Consider the following 23,819-nt stretch of genomic DNA (forward strand, 5'->3'; position numbering starts at 1 on the left):
CGCCCTCTGTCGGTCACACAGCGTCATCACAACAACAGTGGAAACAAACATGGCGGCGCCCTTCTGACTCTCCGCTTCTGTCATTCAGGGAGCTTCTTCTCAAAGAAACAGCGAGGAATCTGAAACAGTGACTTCAGTCTGAAACAGGTGGGTTACAGAATACACTTTAGTTTTTAATCTCAGCTGCAGAAACTCTAAACTACAGACTGAGCCTGAAGTACACACAGCTGTCAGCACGTGGACACAACACTGGAAATAAGGGTTAGTAATAATAAAGCAATTTAACTCTATTTATAATCCACATAACACCTGCTAGAGTGTCTTAAGCACAACCAGTACTCGGAGTGTCTCCAGTATTAGTAACGTTAACTAATTGTACTTAACTCTCTTAATACTAGTAGTTTCTCTACAGTATTTGTACACGTTTCTCTCCTAACTCACAGTGATTCCAGATCAATGAAGCATTTTATTACAACACTGGACCAGCAGCGCACCTCTTTTGATTCAGTCCAACTTCTGAACATGTTCATGAGAAACTGCACTTTTTGGGGAGAAGATATAGTTTTCTTGCATTTTTTATCTTTTTATATACTGTGTAATAAATAATATGAATATTTTAAAATATTTTTTCTCGATAAACATTCATCTGTTTGTCATCTTGCAATCTACCTGTTATTCATATAGATAGTTATCACCGCAATAAACCTTATTTAATTGTGTCTTAATGTACATTATTCAATTTCATATTGTGTTCTTGTACATATCATATTCTATTTAAGCAATAGCTCACGACAGGCTGTGATATAATGAGCATATATCACGGCCTGAAGTGAGCTATTGCTTTTATAAAACGGTTACCAAGTGTGGCAATATGAAAGAAAAATACACACTCTAATTTAAATAGTTTTTATTAGTAAATAATGATGTTCAAAATAAAATAGTCCCTCCGTTGCCTTCTGCGCGAAACATAGTGCGAGGTGGTTGCTAGGCAACAACACTAACAGCTAGCGAACATCAGACAGAGAGCGTTGATCCATTATTTGGCTCTTTATTCACATTCATGTGTTTGTTGCCTTTTATTGTGCAGCCACTGAAAACCTGTCCAGCATCAGCAGCATGCTTACGAGGTCACTTGTATAGGTTGAGGTTGTTCTGTTGCTCGGCGTGGTCAGAATATTGCTCCACTTTCTCCGGTCCCCGAGATTGGGCTTCCAGTAGCTCTGGAGAGAGCTTTGCACCTGTGGCCACTAACGCTCATCATGTCTCTGCTTTGGTTCAAGACCCGCATCAGAAAGCTTTTGAATGGTGGAACTTCTCCAGTTGGTCTGTCTGCTCGTCACGTAGCTCTGCATGTCGTCCTTTAGGGGCTTTCTGGAGATAGGCACTCCTCAATCCACTCCTCCATAGTGAGACCCCCCCGGAGGTCCAAGTTAATCTTAAATGCTTCCATCTTATGCTTTATAAGTTTGTTTCGTAACGGAAGAAATGTAAATATATTTATAACACTGACAAGTCAAATCAAGCAATCTGATTGGTCGATAGTGTTTTTGCGGACCTCTTTGATTACAGATTTGAAAACATCGTTGCTTGCTTTAAAAGTAGCACAACTCATGATGTCAAACCTTGGAAAGTATCTAGAGACCCCTGCCCTAAAGCCAAAGGAACTGCACACTGAATATGTTTTGCCGTTTGATGTCTATGTCTGGACCGCTGCGTAACAAGGAGGGTTTCTGCCCCGTTGCTTCTCCGCTGCTTTCTTTTTCTTTTTTTTTTAATATTTTTATTCACATGTAAAAAAAGAAAAGAAAGTGTAACAGTGAATTGTATTACAGCAATTAAGGCATTTTCATTTTTTCCCTCCCAAAAGAACCCTTACTCACTTTCCCTTAACCCCGCCCCATCCCAACCACCCCTCTCCCGGAGCACTGAGGCAACAGTACATCAATACAATACAAAATGATAGATACAATAATATACATATACATACATACATACTAACACATATCCAGGGATGTCACATGGGCTGCCTATGTGGTGGACAGGGGAGTAATCATATCAGAATTATAGACGGATAAATAAAGGGAGAATCCCTACAGCGACACCATATCAGGGGGAAGACGGTCTACATAGCTGATCAGTGGCCTCCAATGAGCGTAAAACTTATCTGAGGAACCCCGGAGAGTAAACTTAATTTTTTCCAACTTTAGAAGAGACATAGTATCACTCAGCCACATTTGAAAAGAGGGAGGTAAAGGAGATTTCCACAAAAGAAGGATTTTCCTACGAGCAATCAAGGAGGTAAAGGCGATGACATTGGTTTGAGTGTTTGTAAAGTTGATTCCATCTGGGGGCCGACCGAAAACAGCTACATGAGGGGATGGAGAGATTTTTAGACCTACAATTTCAGAAATACATTCGAAGAAAGATTGCCAGAAGCTAGATAATTTAGGGCACGACCAGAACATGTGAGTCAGGTCGCAGGGGGCCTGGGAGCATCTATCACACCGGTCATCCAATCTATCTGGATAAATCCTGGAGAGCTTAGCCTTGCTATAATGTAGTCTATGGAGAACTTTAAACTGTATTAGGCTGAGTCTAGCGCAACTGGAGGATGAGTTAACGGCTCTCAGGGCCTTCTTCCAAAAGTCATCAGAGAAGGTGAACTGTAGTTCCTTTTCCCAATTAGTTCTAATCTTGTTAATGGCAGATTCATCACCCGGAGAAAAAAGATCATAAAAGTAAGAGACATGGCGCCTAGACAAAGTTCTTGCTCTAAGTACAAGATCCACTCCACTGGGAGGCAGGGATTGAGGGAATTGTGGAGAGTGGGTCTTAGCAAAATCCCTTAGTTGAAAGTATCTAAAGAAATCAGATCCTCTTAGATTAAAGGCAACCCGTAGTTGGTCAAAACTGGCAAACAGGCTATCAATGTATAACTCCCCTATGCAGCGGAGGCCTTCCCTCTTCAAGTGAGAAAATCGGGGGTCAATTGTGGCTGGTAAAAATAGATGGTTGTTACAGACAGGAGTTGCTTGAGGAAGAGTAAGCCAACCAAAGTGACGTCTAACTTGTGCCCAGATCTTTAAAGTGCCAATTACAACGGGGTTAGATGTGAATTGTGAGGGGGAAAGGGGCAGAGTGCTACACGCGAGGGCTTGAAGTGACGTGGATCGACATGAGTTGGCCTCCACAAGACACCAGTCACTCTGGGGTGAAGTGAACCAGAGCATGATCTTGTGTGTGTTTGTGGCCCAGTAGTAACCCATAAGGTTAGGTAAACCAAGCCCACCCAGGAACCTGTCCCTCTGCAGTAATGGTCTACTAGCTCTTGCATGTTTACCAGCCCAAATAAATGAGGAAATAATATTATCAATAGCAGTGAAAAAAGATTTAGGCAAAAAAATAGGTAGGCATTGGAACATGTATAGATATCTGGGCAGTACATTCATTTGTATTGTCTGAACTCTTCCTGCTAAAGAGAGTGCCAGATGGCCCCACCTCTGCAGGTCAGATTTGACTGTTGCCGTCAGGACAGTAAGATTTTGTTCCCGTAGCGCACTAAAAGACTGCGTGATTGCAATGCCCAGATATTTAAACCCTGAGTTGGATATTCTAAAAGGCAACGACAACGGAGGTAATTCTGTAGCCAATTGGTTGATAGGGAAACATTCACTCTTTTGGATGTTTAATTTGTATCCTGAAAATGAACCAAAAGTGGTCAAAAGTGAGAGAATGTGTGGAGTACTAGCTATAGGATCGCGCACATACAGAAGGAGGTCGTCAGCATATAACGAGACCCTGTGTTCGATATCCCCTCTCTGAATCCCCTTAATTCCTCTCTCTGCTTTTAGAGCAATCGACAATGGCTCGATAGCAATTGCAAATAGTAGTGGGGAGAGCGGACACCCCTGACGCGTCCCGCGAAAAAGAGGAAAGAATTTGGAGCGCTGGGTGTTCGTACATACAGAGGAGTGAGGAGAAGAGTACAGAAGTCTAACCCAGGAGACGAGGCCTGGACCAAAGCCCAGCTGTTGAAGGACAGAAAACAGATAGGCCCACTCAACCCTGTCGAAGGCCTTCTCAGCATCAAGAGATATGACAACCTCCGGTTCAGCAGGAGAAGGCGGGCTGTGGATGACGCTGAGAAGTCTTCGGACATTTGTGAAGGAGTGCCTCCCCCCTATGAATCCTGTCTGATCTTCCGAAATGATGGAGGGTATAATAGATTCCAACCGGCGAGCAAAAATCTTCGCAAGTATTTTCACATCTACAGACAGGAGCGAGATTGGGCGATATGATGCACAGCTCAACGGGTCCTTACCCTTCTTAAAGATCAGAGAGATAGAGGCTTGCATAAGGGTAGGCGGCAGTGAGCCTTGGACGTACGACGAATTAAACATATCTAATAATAATGGGGAAAGTTGATTTGAGAATTTTTTGTAGAATTCTACCGGGTATCCGTCAGGTCCCGGTGATTTGCCACTATTCATGGACTGTATTGCCTCTTTAATCTCAGCAAGCTGCAGGTTGGCATCTAGTGTCTGTTGGTCGTTAGTCGAAATCTTGGGCATATCCAATTTATCCAAAAATGTATGTAGCTGATCTTCGTTATCAGGGGATTCAGACGTGTAGAGACGAGAGTAGTAGGTTTTAAAGATGTTATTAATCTCTCCCGGGTCAGAAGTGAGAGAGCCCAACCCGTCCCGTATCTGGGTGATTTGGTTCGAGGCCACCCTAGCCTTTAGTTGGTGGGCCAGGAGACGGCCAGCTTTATCGCCATGTTCATATATAGACCCTCGTGAGTGTAGAAGGAGTCGTTCAGCCTCTCTTGTTAGGAGAAGGTCAAGTTCTGTTTGGAGCCCCATCCGTTCTTTAGATAGATCAGGTGATTGAGTGGAAAATAGTTGGTTGTCTAGATTAATGATAGATTCTTCCAGTTCTCTTTGGCGTGCTCTACGAAGTTTATTAACATGAGACGTATGCGAGATGATCTTACCCCTAAGAAAAGCTTTAAGGGTTTCCCAGAGTAGGGACGCAGAGGTCTCTTCATTTTGGTTGGTCTCACAGAAGAATGCAATTGATTCCGAAATACACTCACAAAAGGCTGCATCAGAAAGTAAAAGAGGGTCAAGACGCCAGAATCTAAATTCCTTAGGCTTATGATCAAAGTGAAGGTCCAGGATCACAGTTGAATGATCTGATACAGTTATCGGTGAGTATTGAACGGAGACAATCGACGAAATAAATGTTTTATCAACAATAAAATAATCTATGCGAGAGTATGAACGATGTGCATGGGAAAAGAAAGAGTATTGCCTAGCCGAGGGGTGTAAAAATCTCCACGGGTCGACGTAGCCATAGTGGTCCATAAAAGCAGAGAGAGTCTGTGCCGTTTTAGAGGGCGCCACAGTTCTGGAACTAGATCTGTCTAGTGTTGGGTCTATAACACAATTCATATCTCCTCCCAGTATCAATAGGTGGGAATTCAAATTGGGGATGGTGGAGAATAGCGATTTCACAAAATTATGATCATCCCAATTGGGAGCATACACAGAAACTAAGATGACCGGCTTCTGATAGAGAGTACCAGAAATGATGACATAACGTCCATTTGGATCTAAAATTGTATTAGTAGGGGTGAAATTTACTTTTTTCCGAATTAAAATGGCTGTGCCCCTTGTCTTTAGGTTAAATTGTGAATGAAACATTTGTCCAATCCACGGCCTATTCAGCTTTCGCTGATCAGATTTACAGAGATGTGTCTCTTGTATTAAACATTATATCCGCCTTCAGGTTTTTAAGATGTGTCATAATCTTTGTGCGTTTCACCGAAGCATTCAACCCACCAGTGTTCAAAGAGAGTATCCTGACCGCCTGTCCTGTACCAGTTATATTAGCCATGACACTGCATACAGCATCGAAGGTGTAAGATCAGCCTTAGAACATCCACAACTAAAAATGGAGAGAACAGTGTACATAAAGATGACAAAACAGAATGTAAACAGCTGCCTCAAACAAATGGAAACCTGTAGCCCCATCAAGATAAATGTCCCCACCCTCTCCCTCCCATCCTCTACTCCTTCCCACCTCCTCCCATGCCCTAGACCCCCTCCCTCCCCACCCCTGAGCTCCATCTGCCAATGAAATTGGCAATAACTTCCCTACCTGAATCATCTCTCCTTCTTCAAGGTGTCTCAGTACCCACATCATGCAGATACAACCTCCTTAGTAAGTGTAACAATTGTGAACAGCAAATGTTAACCCTCCGCTGCTTTCTTGTTCCAGTTTGAACGTTTCCAACCGTATACTGTTTTTCTCAGACGCGGAGGGATACTGACTTGTTGTGAAAAGTAACTTACAATTCTACCCGTGGTATACGTTCAGTATATCACGGCTAAGAACCAATCAGATTGCTTGATTTGACTTGTCCGTTTTATAATTACATTTATATAGACTTCTTGCACTATTTTTTATTTTTGTATTTTATTATAGGCCTATGTTGCATTGTTGGAGGAGTCCAGAGGCCTGCACTACGAAGCCTGATGTTCTCTTCGCGGCTAACTTCAGGTTAACTCTGGGTTTCCGGTCCTACGAAGCTGGTTCTCTTCTTAGCGGCTAGATCTCCATGGTAACTGATGCTGAGCGGCTAACCTGCTCCGGAGCAGGTTAGGTTGCAGGCTAAGAGCTCAACTCAGTGAAAGCACCGCCTGCTGACCAATCAGAGCTCAGTGTGCGGAGTTTAAAGCGATCAAGTCATATTACAGGAGAAAGGAAATACAGAAAAGCTGCCGTCGCAGGAAAGACGGCCGGCAACAATCAGCGACTGTGTGAACGTGAACATGAATAGAATATCAGCTCCATCTTCAGAGCAATCTGACTATTATAACATTAGCGTTAAGAAAGCTTACTGAAATATCTGCCACAACATAAGTAACCGGATCAGAGTCACATTAAGTACAGTCCATATCACTTCATAATGTATCATCTCCTGATCTGAGTCAGCTGAGCCGTATCTGGCCGTGCAACACTCACAGCGTCACAGACTGGATGCAGAAGCATTATTTGAAGCAACACATTAAGTTGAGGAAACACTGGAGTCAAATGTAATGAAAGTCAGATGGTGTCTTAGACGGGCAGTGATATCATAAAGCTGTTAATGTACGCATTCAAACACTTGTTCTGTTCCCAGCTGTATTCACCTTGCAGGTGCAGCTCTGTGGCTTTGATCCTGGATCAAGTGTTTAAGTCATGGATGTTTAAACTTTAACTTCTTCATATGTCTAATATTATAGTTCACTTTTCATTCAGGAAGTGTGACGCTGCGCTGTCAGTGCGCTTCTCCATGTCTGTGATTGGTCGAATGCTCCAGATACCACCCCTCTCATGTGAACACCTAACTAGATAGGACACGGCTGGCTTGAGCGAACCACTTGATAACCCTCGTCGTAGGACCGCTTAGCGAGAGCGCGTATGTTTTGGATTAGGCCAACCGGCTAACTCAAACATATCCAGGTTAGGTTGAACCGGCTTTGTAGTACAGGCCTCTGGTCTCTGACAACAAGGTGCAGTTGTTATACACTCGCTGTGTTGTTGTTTACTGGTTTCTCCTCCAGGGGGTGTTTCTCTCCACGATGTCCCGGCTGGCGGTGGTGTGCGGGGGCTCCAGAGGCATCGGGGGGGCCGTGGCCCTGCTGCTGGCAGAGAGGGGCTGCAGGGTGGTGGTCCTCTCCAGGGACCAGGACTCTGCCCGGGCCGCGATGGAGGCTCTGCCCGGAGGTATGGAGCCACAACACGCAATTATATAAAATATATAATTATTACATAGAAATGTATTTATTCGGATAAAGCCCTCGAGACGCACCATCTGGTTTTCAAGGGGGTCCCGACAAAAGCCACGTCTCACAGACAGACATGAAGAAAATACCAGAAAGCAAAGCACGACAAACCACGTACCGTCTGTCACGTAGCATTCATGGAGTCAGACTACAATCCTCACAATGTGATGGACAGGGTCTCAGATCAGTTTGATCAATAACAAGAGCAGCTGGAAGTGAGATGATGCTGCTGAAACGAACCCACTGATGAGCAGCAGGTCAAGTACTCCAGTCTGTTGGGGCTTTACACGTCAACGCTCTTCTGACAATGGACAGAGGAATACATCTGGACAGAGTGTCTGACTCGATCATTTGAAGGTACAAAATACTGCTTTAAATAATAGTAATAATAATCAGAACAGAAGCTGTGCCACGAAGGAGGGTCCGAGGCACGGAGCTGCAACAAGAAGTAGTTTCAACGTCAACTTTCTTGTTAATCTTTCACTTTGTGTGTTCAGAGATCCAGATACTGTGTCCCCTCTTCTCCATGTCTCTTCTACATCAACATGTGTCCCCTCTTCTTCATGTCTCTTCTACATCAGCATGTGTCCCCTCTTCTTCATGTCTCTTCTAACACTCAACATGTGTCCCCTCTCTTCATGTCTCTTCTCTATCATCAACATGTGTCCCCTCTTCTCATGTACTCTCACATCAACATGTGTCCCCTCTTCTTCATGTCTCTTCTACATCACAACTATTTGTCCCCTCGTCTCATCTCTCTATCTATCACATGGTCTCCCCTTCTTCATGCTCTTCTACATCAACATGTGTCCCCTCTTCTTCATGTCTCTTCTTCACTAACATGTGTCCCCGCTCTCCATGTCTCTTCTACATCAACATGTGTCCCCCTCTTCTTCATGTCTCTTCTTCATCAACATGTGTCCCCTCTTCTTCATGTCTCTTCTTCATCAACATGTGGTCCCCTCTTCTTCATGTCTCTTCTACATCAACATGTGTCCCCTCTTCTTCATGTCTCTTCTATCAACATGTGTCCCCTCTTCTTCATGTCTCTTCTTCATCAACATGTGTCCCCTCTTCTTCATGTCTCTTCTATCAACATGTGTCCCCTCTTCTTCATGTCTCTTCTACATCAACATGTGTCCCCTCTTCTTCATGTCTCTTCTACATCAACATGTGTCCCCTCTTTCTTCATGTCTCTTCTACATCAACATGTGTCCCCTCTCTTCATGTCTCTTCTACATCAACATGTTCCCCCTCTTCTTCATGTCTCTTCTACATCAACATGTGTCCCCTCTTCTTCATGTCTCTTCTACATCAACATGTGTCCCCTCTTCTTCATGTCTCTTCTTCATCAACATGTGTCCCCTCTTCTTCATGTCTCTTCTACATCAACATGTGTCCCCTCTTCTTCATGTCTCTTCTCATCAACATGTGTCCCCTCTTCTTCATGTCTCTTCTACATCAACATGTGTCCTCTCTTCTTCATGTCTCTTTCTTCATCAACATGTGTCCCCTCTTCTTCATGTCTCTTCTACATCAACATGTGTCCCCTCTTCTTCATGTCTCTTCTATCAACATGTGTCCCTTCTTCTTCATGTCTCTTCTACATCACATGTGTCCCCTCTTCTTCATGTCTCTCTACATCAACATGTGTCCCCTCTTCTTCATGTCTCTTCTACATCAACATGTGTCCCTCTTCTTCATGTCTCTTCTACATCAACATGTGTCCCCTCTTCTTCATGTCTCTTCTACATCAACATGTGTCCCCTCTTCTTCATGTCTCTTCCATCAACATGTGTCCCCTCTTCTTCATGTCTCTTCTACATCAACATGTGTCCCCTCTTCTTCATGTCTCTTCTACATCAACATGTGTCCCCTCTTCTTCATGTCTCTTCTACATCAACATGTGTCCCCTCTTCTTCATGTCTCTTCTACATCAACATGTGTCCCCTCTTCTTCATGTCTCTTCTACATCAACATGTGTCCCCTCTTCTTCATGTCTCTTCTACATCAACATGTGTCCCCTCTTCTTCATGTCTCTTCATGTCTCTTCTACATCAACATGTGTCCCCTCTTCTTCATGTCTCTTCTACATCAACATGTGTCCCCTCTTCTTCATGTCTCTTCTACATCAACATGTGTCCCCTCTTCTTCATGTCTCTTCTACATCAACATGTGTCCCCTCTTCTTCATGTCTCTTCTACATCAACATGTGTCCCCTCTTCTTCATGTCTCTTCTACATCAACATGTGTCCCCTCTTCTTCATGTCTCTTCTTACATCAACATGTGTCCCCTCTTCTTCATGTCTCTTCTACATCAACATGTGTCCCCTCTTCTTCATGTCTCTTCTTCATCAACATGTGTCCCCTCTTCTTCATGTCTCTTCTACATCAACATGTGTCCCCTCTTCTTCATGTCTCTTCTACATCAACATGTGTCCCCTCTTCTTCATGTCTCTTCTACATCAACATGTGTCCCCTCTTCTTCATGTCTCTTCTACATCAACATGTGTCCCCCTCTTCTCCATGTCTCTTCTACATCAACATGTGTCCCCCTCTTCTTCATGTCTCTTCTTACATCAACATGTGTCCCCTCTTCTCCATGTCTCTTCTACATCAACATGTGTCCCCTCTTCTTCATGTCTCTTCTACATCAACATGTGTCCCCTCTTCTTCATGTCTCTTCTACATCAACATGTGTCCCCTCTTCTTCATGTCTCTTCTACATCAACATGTGTCCCCTCTTCTTCATGTCTCTTCTACATCAACATGTGTCCCCTCTTCTTCATGTCTCTTCTACATCAACATGTGTCCCCTCTCCTTCATGTCTCTTCTACATCAACATGTGTCTTCATGTCGCGTCTTCTTCATGTCTCTTCTACATCAACATGTGTCCCCGGGGGTCTTCATGTCTCTTCTAACATCAACAGGTGTCCCCGTCTTTCATGTCTCTTCTTCATCAACATGTGTCCCCTCTTCTTCATGTCTCTTCACATCAACATGTGTCCCCTCTCTTCATGTCTCTTCCACATCAACATGTGTCCCCTCTCCTTCATGTCTCTTTCTACATCAGCATGTGTCCCCTCTTCTTCATGTCTCTTCTACATCAACATGTGTCCCCATCTTCTTCATGTCTCTTCTACATCAACATGTGTCCCCTCCTTCTTCATGTCTCTTCTACATCAACACGTGTCCCCTCTTCTTCATGTCTCTTCCCATCAGCTGTGTCCCCTCTTCTTCTGTCTCTTCTACATCAACATGTGTCCCCTCTTCTTCTTCATGTCTCGTTCTACATCAACATGTGTCCCCTCTTCTTCATGTCTCTTCTACATCAACATGTGTCCCCTCTTCTTCATGTTCTCTTCACATCAACATGTGTCCCTCTTCTTCATGTCTCTTCTTCATCAACATGTGTCCCTCTCTTCATGTCTCTTCTACATCAACATGTGTCCCCTCTTCTTCATGTCTCTTCTACATCAACATATGTCCTCCTCTATCCCCTCTCCTTCATGTCTTCTTCTACATCAACATGTGTCCCCTCTTCTCATGTCTCTTCTACATCAAATATGTGTCCCTCTTCTTCATGTCTCTTCTACATCAACACTGTGTCTCCTCTTCTTCATGGTCTCTTCCACATCAACATGGTCCCCTCTCTTCATGTCTCTTCTTCATCAACATGTGTCCCCTCTTCTTCATGTCTCTTCCACATCAACATGTGTCCCCTCTTCTTCATGTCTCTTCTACATCAACATGTGTCCCCTCTTCTTCATGTCTCTTCTAACATCAATATGTTCCCCTCTTCTTCATGTCTCTTCTACATCAACATGTGTCCCCTCTTCTTCATGTCTCTTCTACATCAACATGTGTCCCCTCTTCCTTCATGTCTCTTCTTCATCAACAAGTGTGTCCCCTCTTCTCCATGTCTCTTCTTACATCAACATGTGTCCCCTCTTCTTCATGTCTCTTCTACATCAACATGTGTCCCCTCTTCTTCATGTCTCTTCTACATCAACATGTGTCCCCTCTTCTTCATGTCTCTTCTACATCAACATGTGTCCCCTCTTCTTCATGTCTCTTCTACATCAACATGTGTCCCCTCTTCTTCATGTCTCTTCTACATCAACATGTGTCCCCCTCTTCCTTCATGTCTCTTCTACATCACATGTGTCCCCTCTTCTTCATGTCTCTTCTACATCAACATGTGTCCCCTCTTCTTCATGTCTCTTCTACATCACATGTGTCCCCTCTTCTTCATGTCTCTTCTACATCAACATGTGTCCCCTCTTCTTGTCTCTTCTTACATCAACATGTGTCCCCTCTTCTTCATGTCTCTTCTACATCAACATGTGTCCCCTCTTCTTATGTCTCTTCTACATCAACATGTGTCCCCTCTTCTTCATGTCTCTTCTACATCAACATGTGTCCCCTCTTCTTCATGTCTCTTTCTACATCAACATGTGTCCCCCTCTTCTTCATGTCTCTTCTACATCAACATGTGTCCCCTCTTCTTCATGTCTCTTCTACATCAACATGTGTCCCCTCTTCTTCATGTCTCTTCTACATCAACATGTGTCCCCTCTTCTTCATGTCTCTTCTACATCAACATGTGTCCCCTCTTCTTCATGTCTCTTCTACATCAACATGTGTCCCCTCTTCTTCATGTCTTCTTCTACATCAACATGTGTCCCCCTCTTCTTCATGTCTCTTCTACATCAACATGTGTCCCCTCTCCTTCATGTCTCTTCTACATCAAACATGTGTCCCCTCTTCTTCATGTCTCTTCTACATCAACATGTGTCCCCCTCTTCTTCATGTCTCTTCCACATCAACATGTGTCCCCTCTCTTCATGTCTCTTCTACATCAACATGTGTCCCCTCTCCTTCATGTCTCCTTGGTCTATTCTTCATCAACATGTGTCCCCTCTTCTTCATGTCTCTTCTCAGCAACATGTGTCCCCTCTTCCTCATGTCTCTTCTACATCCAGCATGTGTCCCCTCTTCTTCATGTCTCTTCTACATCAACATGTGTCCCCTCTTCTTCATGTCTCTTCTACATCAGCATGTGTCCCCTCTTCTTCATGTCTCTTCTACATCAACATGTGTCCCCTCTTCTTCATGTCTCTTCTTCATCAACATGTGTCCCCTCTCCTTCATGTCTCTTCTAGATCAACATGTGTCCCCTCTTCTTCATGTCTCTTCTACATCAACATGTGTCCCCTCTTCTTCATGTCTCTTCTACATCAACATGTGTCCCCTCTTCTTCATGTCTCTTCTACATCAACATGTGTCCCCTCTTCTTCATGTCTCTTCTACATCAACATGTGTCCCCTCTTCTTCATGTCTCTTCTACATCAACATGTGTCCCCTCTTCTTCATGTCTCTTCTACATCAACATGTGTCCCCTCTCCTTCATGTCTCTTCCACATCAACATGTGTCCCCTCTTCTTCATGTCTCTTCTTCATCAACATGTGTCCCCTCTTCTTCATGTCTCTTCTTCATCATCATGTGTCCCCTCTTCTTCATGTCTCTTCCACATCAACATGTGTCCCCTCTTCTTCATGTCTCTTCTACATCAACATGTGTCCCCTTCTCCTTCATGTCTCTTCTACATCAACATGTGTCCCCTCTTCTTCATGTCTCTTCTACATCAACATGTGGTCCCCTCTTCTTCATGTCTCTTCTACATCAACATGTGTCCCCCTCTTCTTCAATGTCTCTTCTACATCAACATGTGTCCCCTCTTCTTCATGTCTCTTCTACATCAACATGTGTCCCCTCTTCTTCATGTCTCTTCTACATCAACATGTGTCCCCTCTTCTTCATGTCTCTTCTACATCAACATGTGTCCCCTCTTCTTCATGTCTCTTCTACATCAACATGTGTCCCCTCTTCTTCATGTCTCTTCTACATCAACATGTGTCCCCTCTTCTTCATGTCTCTTCTACCTCAACATGTGTCCCCTCTTCTTCATGTCCTCTTCACATCAACATGTGTCCCCTCTTCTTCATGTCTCTTCTACATCAACATGTGTCCCCTCTTCTTCATGTCTCTTCTACATCAACATGTGTCCCTCTATCTCTTTTCATTCTCTCTACATCAACATGTGTCCCTCTTCTTCATGTCTCTTCCACATCAAACCGTGGTCCCCTCTTCTTCATGTTCTCTTCTACACTCAACACGTGTCCCCTTTCTTCATGTCTCTTCTACATCAACACGTGTCCCCCTCTCCTTCATGTCTCTTCTACATCAACATGTGTCCCCTCTCCTTCATGTCTCTTCCACATCAACATGTGTCCCCCTCTTCTTCATGGTCTCTTCCACATCAACATGTGTCCCCTCTTCTTCATGTCTCTTCTACATCAACACTCTTCTACATCAACATGTGTCCCCTCTCTTCATGTCTCTTCCATCAACATGTGTCCCCCTCTTCTCATGTCTCTTCCACATCAACATGTGTCCCCTCTTCTTCATGTCTCTCTTCCACATCAACATGTGTCCCCTTCTTCATGTCTCTTCTACATCAACACGTGTCCCCTCTTCTTCATGTCTCTTCTACATCAACATGTGTCCCCCTCCTTCATGTCTCTTCTTCATCAACATGTGTCCCCTCTCTTCATGTCTCTTCATCACATGTGTCCCCTCTTCTTCATGTCTCTTCTTCATCAACATGTGTCCCCTCTTCTTCATGTCTCTTCTACATCAACATGTGTCCCCTCTTCTTCATGTCTCTTCTACATCAACATGTGTCCCCTCTTCTTCATGTCTCTTCTACATCAACATGTGTCCCCTCTTCTTCATGTCTTTCTACATCAACATGTCCCTCTTCTTCATGTCTCTTCTACATCAACATGTGTCCCCTCTTCTTCATGTCTCTTCTACATCAACATGTGTCCCTCTTCTTTCATGTCTCTTCTACAGTCAAAATGTGTCCCCCTCTTCTTCATGTCTCTTCTACATCAACATGTGTCCCCTCTTCTTCATGTCTCTTCTACATCAACATGTGTCCCCTCTTCTTCATGTCTCTTCTACATCAACATGTGTCCCCTCTTCTTCATGTCTCTTCTACATCAACATGTGTCCCCTCTTTCTTCATGTCTCTTCTACATCAACATGTGTCCCCTCTTCTTCATGTCTCTTCTACATCAACATGTGTCCCCTCTTCTTCATGTCTCCTTCTTCATCAACATGTGTCCCCTCTTCTTCATGTCTCCTTCTTCATCAACATGTGTCCCCTCTTCTTCATGTCTCTTCTACATCAACATGTGTCCCCCCTCTTCTTCATGTCTCTTCTACATCAACATGTGTCCCCTCTTCTTCATTCTCTTCTACATCAACATGTGTCCCCTCTTCTTCATGTCTCTTCTACATCAACATGTGTCCCCTCTTCTTCATGTCTCTTCTACATCAACATGTGTCCCCCTTCTTCATGTCTCTTCTCTTCATCAACATGTGTCCCCTCTTCTTCATGTCTCTTCTACATCAACATGTGTCCCCTCTTCTTCATGTCTCTTCTTCATCAACATGTGTCCCCTCTCTTCATATGTCTCTTCTACATCAACATGTGTCCCCTCTTCTTCATGTCTCTTCTCATCAACATGTGTCCCCTCTTCTTCATGTCTCTTCTACATCAACATGTGTCCCCTCTTCCTCATGTCTCTTCTCATCAACATGTGTCCCCTCTTCTTCATGTCTCTTCTTCATCAACATGTGTCCCCTCTTCTTCATGTCTCTTCTTCATCAACATGTGTCCCCTCTTCTTCATGTCTCTTCTACATCAACATGTGTCCCCTCTTCTTCATGTCTCTTCTACATCAACATGTGTCCCCTCTTCTTCATGTCTCTTCTACATCAACATGTGTCCCCTCTTCTTCATGTCTCTTCTACATCAACATGTGTCCCCTCTTCTTCATGTCTCTTCTACATCAACATGTGTCCCCTCTTCTTCATGTCTCTTCTTCATCAACATGTGTCCCCCTCTTCTTCATGTCTCTTCTACATCAACATGTGTCCCCTCTTCTTCATGTCTCTTCTACATCAACATGTGTCCCCTCTTCTTCATGTCTCTTCTACATCAACACGTGTCCCCTCTTCTTCATGTCTCTTCTACATCAACATGTGTCCCCTCTTCTTCATGTCTCTTCTACATCAACATGTGTCCCCTCTTCTTCATGTCTCTTCTACATCAACACGTGTCCCCTCTTCTTCATGTCTCTTCTACATCAACATGTGTCCCCTCTTCTTCATGTCTCTTCTACATCAACAGGTGTCCCCTTCTTCTTCCATGTCTCTCTACATCAACACGTGTCCCCTCTTCTTCATGTCTCTTCTACATCAACATGTGTCCCCTCTTCTTCATGTCTCTTCTACATCAACACGTGTCCCCTCTTCTTCATGTCTCTTCTATCAACATGTGTCCCCTCTTCTTCATGTCTCTCTCATCAACATGTGTCCCCTCTTCTTCATGTCTCTTCTTCATCAACATGTGTCCCCTCTTCTTCATGTCTCTTCTACATCAACATGTGTCCCCTCTTCTTCTTTCATGTCTCTTCTACATCAACATGTGTCCCCTCTTCTTCATGTCTCTTCTACATCAACATGTGTCCCCTCTTCTTCATGTCTCTTCTCATCAACATGTGTCCCCTCTTCTTCATGTCTCTTCTTCATCAACATGTGTCCCCTCTTCTTCATGTCTCTTCTACATCAACATGTGTCCCCTCTTCCATGTCTCTTCTTCATCAACATGTGTCCCCTCTTCTTCATGTCTCTTCTACATCAACATGTGTCCCCTCTTCTTCATGTCTCTTCTTCATCAACATGTGTCCCCTCTTCTTCATGTCTCTTCTACATCAACATGTGTCCCCTCTTCTTCATGTCTCTTCTTCATCAACATGTGTCCCCTCTTCTTCATGTCTCTTCTTCATCAACATGTGTCCCCTCTTCTTCATGTCTCTTCTACATCAACATGTGTCCCTCTTTCTTCATGTCTCTTCTACATCAACATGTGTCCCCTCTTCCTCATGTCTCTTCTCATCAACATGTGTCCCCTCTTCTTCAGTCTCTTCTACATCAACATGTGTCCCCTCTTCTTCATGTCTCTTCTTCATCAACATGTGTCCCCTCTTCTTCATGTCTGTCTCTACATCAACATGTGTCCCCTCTTCCTCATGTCTCTTCTACATCAACATGTGTCCCCTTCTTCATGTCTCTCTCTACATCACATGTGTCCCCTCTTCTTCATGTCTCTTCTACATCAACATGTGTCCCCTCTTCTTCATGTCTCTTCTACATCAACAGGTGTCCCCTCTTCTTCATGTCTCTCTCTTCATCAACATGTGTCCCCTCTTCTTCATGTCTCTTCTTCATCAACATGTGTCCCCCTCTTCTTCATGTCTCTTCTACATCAACATGTGTCCCCTCTTCCTCATGTCTCTTCTACATCAAACATGTGTCCCCTCTTCTTTCATGTCTCCTTCTACTCAACATGTGTCCCCTCTCTTCATGTCTCCTCTTCATCAACATGTGTCCCCTCTTCTTCATGTCTCTTCTTCATCAACATGTGTCCCCTCTTCTTCATGTCTCTTCTACATCAACATGTGTCCCCTCTTCTTCATGTCTCTTCATAACATCAACATGTTAGTCCCCCTCTTCTCATTCTCTTCTACATCAACATGTGTCCCCGTCTTCTTCCAGGTCTCTCTACATCAACATGTGTCCCCTCTTCTTCATGGTCTCTTTCCACATCACATGTGTCCCCTCTTCTTCATGTCCTCTTCTACATCAAACCATGTGTCCCCTCTTCTTCCATGTCCTCTTCCACATCAAACATGGTGCACCCTCTTCTTCATGTCTCTTTACATCAACATGTGGTCCCCCTCTTCTTCATGTCTCTCTACATCAACATGTGTCCCCTGCTTCTTCATGTCTCTCTACATCAACATGTGTCCCCTCTTCTTCATGTCTCTTCTTACATCAACATGTGTCCCCTCTTCTTCATGTGTCTTCTACATCAACATGTGTCCCCTCTTTCTTCATGTCTCTTCTACATCAAACATGTGTCCCCTCTTCTTCATGTCTCTTCTACATCAACATGTGTCCCCTCTTCTTCATGTCTCTTCTACATCAAAATGTGTCCCCTCTTCTTCATGTATCCTTCTACATCAACATGTGTCCCTCTCTTCTTCATGTCTCTTCTTACATCAACATTGGTCCCCTCTTCTTCATGTGTCTTCTAACATCAACATGTGTCCCCTCTTCTTCATGTCTCTTCTACATCAACATGTGTCCCCTCTTCTTCATGTCTCTTCTTACATCAACATGTGTCCCCTCTTCTTCATGTCTCTTCTTCATCAACATGTGTCCCCTCTTCTTCATGTGTCTTCTACATCAACATGTGTCCCCTCTTCTTCATGTGTCTTCTACATCAACATGTGTCCCCTCTTCTTCATGTCTCTTCTTCATCAACATGTGTCCCCTCTTCTTCATGTGTCTTCTACATCAACATGTGTCCTCTCTTCTTCATGTCTCTTCTTCATCAACATGTGTCCCCTCTTCTTCATGTGTCTTCTTCATCAACATGTGTCCCCTCTTCTTCATGTCTCTTCTACATCAACATGTGTCCTCTCTTCTTCATGTCTCTTCTTCATCAACATGTGTCCCCTCTTCTTCATGTGTCTTCTACATCAACATGTGTCCCCTCTTCTTCATGTCTCTTCTACATCAACATGTGTCCCCTCTTCTTCATGTCTCTTCTACATCAACATGTGTCCTCTCTTCTTCATGTCTCTTCTTCATCAACATGTGTCCCCTCTTCTTCATGTGTCTTCTACATCAACATGTGTCCCCTCTTCTTCATGTCTCTTCTACATCAACATGTGTCCCCTCTTCTTCATGTCTCTTCTACATCAACATGTGTCCCCTCTTCTTCATGTCTCTTCTACATCAACATGTGTCCCCTCTTCTTCATGTCTCTTCTACATCAACATGTGTCCCCTCTTCTCCATGTCTAACCAAATCTCTCTCAGAGGGGCGTGGGGAGGGGCTCCTTATTTTCATCTAAAGTAACAGACAGAGAATTAGCACTTTGGAAACAGGGCTGAAACAGAGGGGATTATGGGTAATGCTGCAATGATCTGTTTGGTGTTTCAGCCAATCAGAGACAGGCTCTGGATATATCTGAGACCTGGGATGTATTGGTGAGAAACAGCTGACAGGAACAAAAAGTTTCAAGTCTCAAAGCGTTCTCCTCATTAGCAGCTTCAGAGTAGATGTGACCAGAGAAGGGAAGTAGTGGAGTACAAATACTTAGTTACTGCACTTAAGTACTCCACGACTTATTGTTCTGACAGCGTTTAACTTTGACTTGTTCCATGTTTCAGGAGACCACCTGTCCCTCAGCTGTGACGTCTCTAAAGAACAGGAAGTGCAGAGGAGCTTCGAGACCATCCAGAAAACCTGCGGCAGCGTCTCGTACCTGGTGAACGCCGCCGGCATCAACAGGTGAGAACACCTGAGCTGCTGATGCATCATGGGGGATTCAGACACATCTCTGCACTATAATTACACTATAAAAAATATTATTATTATTATAAATACAACTTTATGTAAACAGTTTAATATATATGGTTTACGAATATGAGGTGTGTGTGTGTGTGTGTGTGTGTGTGTGTGTGTGTGTGTGTGTGTGTGTGTGTGTGTGTGTGTGTGTGTGTGTGTGTGTGTGTGGTGTGTGTGTGTGTGTGTGTGGTGTGTGTGTGTGTGTGTGTGTGTGTGTGTGTGTGTGTGTGTGTGTGCAGGGACTCCCTCCTCCTGAGGACCCCCCCTGACCTCATGGTCTCTATGCTCCACACTAACCTGCTGGGCTCCATGCTGACCTGCAGGGCGGCGCTGCGCAGCATGCTGCGGCCACCAGGCGGCGCCATCGTCAACATCGGTGAGGAAATACAGCTGTGGTTCTTATTCTGGACACTAGGGGGCAGCGTGCATCACTTTAGGATTTAGAGGCCATTACATTTAATTTATTTTAACCCTAAAAATAAACAAAGAACTGGAAAATGATGAATCTTGTTTCTTTTTAACCCTGTTTTACACATTAATGTTCACATAAAGTTTTATATGATTTGTTATCTTCACGGTCGACTGTATATATTCTACTTTTTAAAGCTGTTTAATTCTACTATTGTTTATTTCTACTCTTTAATTTCTTCTCATGTGCAATGCAGTTCCCAATTTGGGATCAATAAAGTACCTCTAACCTTTTAAGTGCAGTGAACACATGAAGCTTGCTGCCAGAGCTTATTTACAACCTTCCTGTTTGTTGTTGTTGTTGTTGTCCCAGGCTCTGTGGTGGGTCTGAAGGGGAACGCGGGTCAGAGCGTCTACAGCGCCTCGAAGTCCGGTCTGCAGGGTTTCACTCGCTCTCTGGCTAAAGAAGTGGCTTCAAGAAACGTCAGAGTCAACCTGCTGCTTCCAGGTACACAACAACAACAACAACAACAACAACAACAACAACAACAACAACAACACACAACAACAACATTGCATTACATCTAGCTGACGCTTTTATCCAAAGAAACTCACAATAAGTGCAAAAACCATAAATAACCAAACTCTGAACAACAAGGGAGGAAATATTCACTTCAAGTTAGTTACAGGGCATATAATCAATCAATCATTCATTCAATCATTCAATCAATCAATCAATCAATCATTCAATCAATCAATCAATCATTCAATCAATCATTCATTCAATCAATCAATCAATCAATCAATCAATCAATCAATCAATCATTCAATCAATCAATCAATCATTCAATCAATCATTCATTCAATCAATCAATCAATCAATCATTCAATCAATCATTCATTCAATCAATCAATCAATCAATCAATCAATCAATCAATCAATCAATCAATCATTCATTCAATCAATCAATCAATCAATCATTCAATCAATCAATCAATCAATGTTTATTTATAGCCCAATATCACACATGTTACATTTGTCTCAGTGGACTTTACAGTTTGTACAGAATATCAGTATGACAATACGACACCCTCTGTCCTCAGACCCTCTGTCCTTAGACCCTCTGTCCTCAGACCCTCTGTCCTTAGACCCTCTGTCCTTAGACCCTCTGTCCTTAGACCCTCTGACCTCAGACCCTCTGTCCTCAGACCCTCTGTCCTTAGACCCTCTGTCCTCAGACCCTCTGTCCTCAGACCCTCTGTCCTTAGACCCTCTGTCCTTAGACCCTCTGTCCTTAGACCCTCTGTCCTTAGACCCTCTGTCCTCAGACCCTCTGTCCTTAGACCCTCACATCGTACAAGGAAAAACTTCCGAAGAAAACCCACAGTTTAAGGGAACATGGGAGAAACCTCAGGGAGAGCAACAGAGGAGGGATCCCTCTCCCAGGACGGACAGACGTGCAATAGATGCCGTGTGTAAATTGAAGAGATAATACATTTGCAACATAGGTAGACCAAATGTTTGGAAATGCATGTGTGTATAATAGGAAGATGAATCCACGAGGATATCCATCCAGGACCTATGATCCAGGACCACAGCCACGCGATCAGCCATGACTCAAGATCCCGGCGTATATAGACACCAAAAATAAATTTGGGGAAGCTGGGTTAATGTGAACATGAGTACACAGGTACAGACAGAGAGAAGGAAGAAGTAAGGCTTTTCCGAACTCTGGTTAGTAAACGTGCTGCAGCATTTTGAATCAGCTGAAGCGACTTGACTGACTTCTTGGTACTCCATGCTACAATTACATAGTTATCAACATTTACAAGTACCCATAGTATCACAGAGCATTCATATAGACCAGATCACCAGAGTCCAGCACAGGTCAAAAGGTCACAGAGCCTTTTCCTGGCCTCAAAGAGAAACAGGACTTGTTCCTGAAGAAGAAACCTAGCCTAACCCTCAGCTTTTTAAGCAGGTTATTGACATGAAGTTTAAAAGAGAGACAATCATCAAGCCAGATACCAAGGTATTTATAACAGGTAACCACTTCAAGTACTTGTCCTTGCGTAGTAACAATATCCAAAACAGGCTCTGGTGTCTTTGTAGCTTTAGAAAAGAGCATTACTTTGGTTTTATCAACATTTAAAAGAAGCTTTAGTTCAGAGAGCTGAGTCTGAATAATGTTAAAAACAGCCTGTAATTTAACACCAGCCTCCTGAATGGAGGGACCTGCACAGAACATCACGGTATCATCCGCATACAAATGTAAAGTAGCTCCATCCACATTTTTTGTTTAGACAGGATGTAATTTTTACATAAAAACTCCTTTACCTGTTCACTCACTAGGCGTTCAAGAACCTTAGCCAGAACTGACAACTTAGAGATTGGCCTATAGTTATTTAAAATAGTTGCCTCCCCTCCTTTCAGCAAAGGCAGGACATACGCTGACTTCCATACTTTTGGAATTGCATTAGTGCTGAGGGAGAGGTTAAAAAGAGTACTGAGAGGAAGAGCAATACAATCTGCAGCTATCTTTAAAAAGAAAGGCTCTACGTTGTCCGGGCCGGCCGGTTTCTTAGGATCTAGCTTAGATAAGGCTTCATGAACAACATTGACAGTAAAAGGAGTAAAACTGAAAGGGTTTTCCAGACCACATTGTTCAGAGTCACAGACTGTAGTGTTCACAGAAGCAGAGTTAGTGACAGAATCAAACATAGAACCGCAGGACACAAAATGCTTATTAAAGCAATTTAGCATAGTAGCCCTGTCCGATATAGTGCCAGATGCTGTGGTGAGGCACGGAGGTAGCTCATTACGGATCTCACCGGTGGATATCGATTTTATTGCTTTCCAAAATTTCCTAGGATTATTTAGGTTTTCTGTGGAAACTGACAGATAGTACTTCGACTTTGCACTTTTGACATTTGAAGTGAAGCTATTCCTTAGCTGCCTAAAACGCAGCCACTCTACCTCTGAGCCTGATCTCCTAGCCTTTGCCCAGGCCTTGTTTCTCTCATGAAGGAGACTGGACAGATTAGCAGAAAACCAAGGATTGTCTCGTCCCTTTACTCTAAATGTACGCAGGGGTGCATGTCTATCAATGATCTCCATAAAACCAAGATAAAAATAAGCCCATGCGGTTTCCACATCAACACACAGATCGATTTTACCCCAATCAAACCCAAACAGATCATGCACAAAACCTGCTCCACAAAATGTTTTTTGTCTCTCTTAATGATAATGCGAGGTTTAACCTTTTGGACCTTAGTGTCCCTAATTGTGGCCACAACACAGTGATCACTCAGATCATTCGCAAATACTCCCACAGCTGAGTATTTATAGGGAACATTAGTTAGAATGAGATCAATTAGGGAGGATTTATTAGGGGACTTCATGTTAGGGCGAGTAGGACTGTCAACAATCTGAGTAACATTTAAAGAGATACAAAGGTTTTTAAAATCCTCTGACACTGCAGTTAACCAGTCCCAGTTACAATCTCCAAGTAGCACTATTTCCTTGTAGTCTAGTTGTGATAAAAGATTTGCTAGTGAAGACAAGGAGTCTTTGACAGCTGAGGGGGGTCTGTAACAGCCCACCACCATGATCTGTTGACCCTTTGCCTCTTCTATATTTATGGCTAAAAATTCAAATTGCTTACTGATCGATTTGGAAACTAATGTGGATACACTGAACTTATTCTTAACATAAATGGCAACGCCGCCACCTTTATTAGGCCGGTCGGTACGATACACATTGTGATGCCCCTGTGGGTTCATCAGTGGAGAGGGTGTGGCTGTCCTGTCTTGGCTGCATTGATTGCAGTGATTGCATTAACTCAGGGCACCTGGGTCTGGTGCTCTGCAGCTATTTTAAAGCCTCTCTGCTCCTGTCTGCTCTCGCTCTGTTTTCCTGCAGGCACCCGGCTCTGATGAGTATAACCAATGTGGTTGAATTGACCAGTGTTGTGCAAATAAACACCTTTACCTACCCGTTGACATGTTGTGTCTCCTTTTTG

The 23,819-nt window shown here is 43.6% G+C and overlaps 1 protein-coding gene across 1 annotated transcript; it reads left to right on the forward strand.

The window, feature by feature from the left end:
* Positions 1–20,305, forward strand: cbr4 (carbonyl reductase 4; the record flags this gene model as incomplete). The annotated part of the gene is made up of 5 exons (XM_034236297.1): positions 1–147; positions 7,614–7,776; positions 19,212–19,332; positions 19,629–19,765; positions 20,171–20,305. Coding segments are annotated over exons 2-5 (538 nt in total), but the record flags the coding sequence as incomplete, so codon positions are not given.
* Positions 20,306–23,819: the final 3,514 nt, after the last annotated feature.

Source organism: Gymnodraco acuticeps, unplaced genomic scaffold, assembly GCF_902827175.1.
Source record: "Gymnodraco acuticeps unplaced genomic scaffold, fGymAcu1.1, whole genome shotgun sequence".
NCBI lineage: Eukaryota > Metazoa > Chordata > Actinopteri > Perciformes > Bathydraconidae > Gymnodraco > Gymnodraco acuticeps.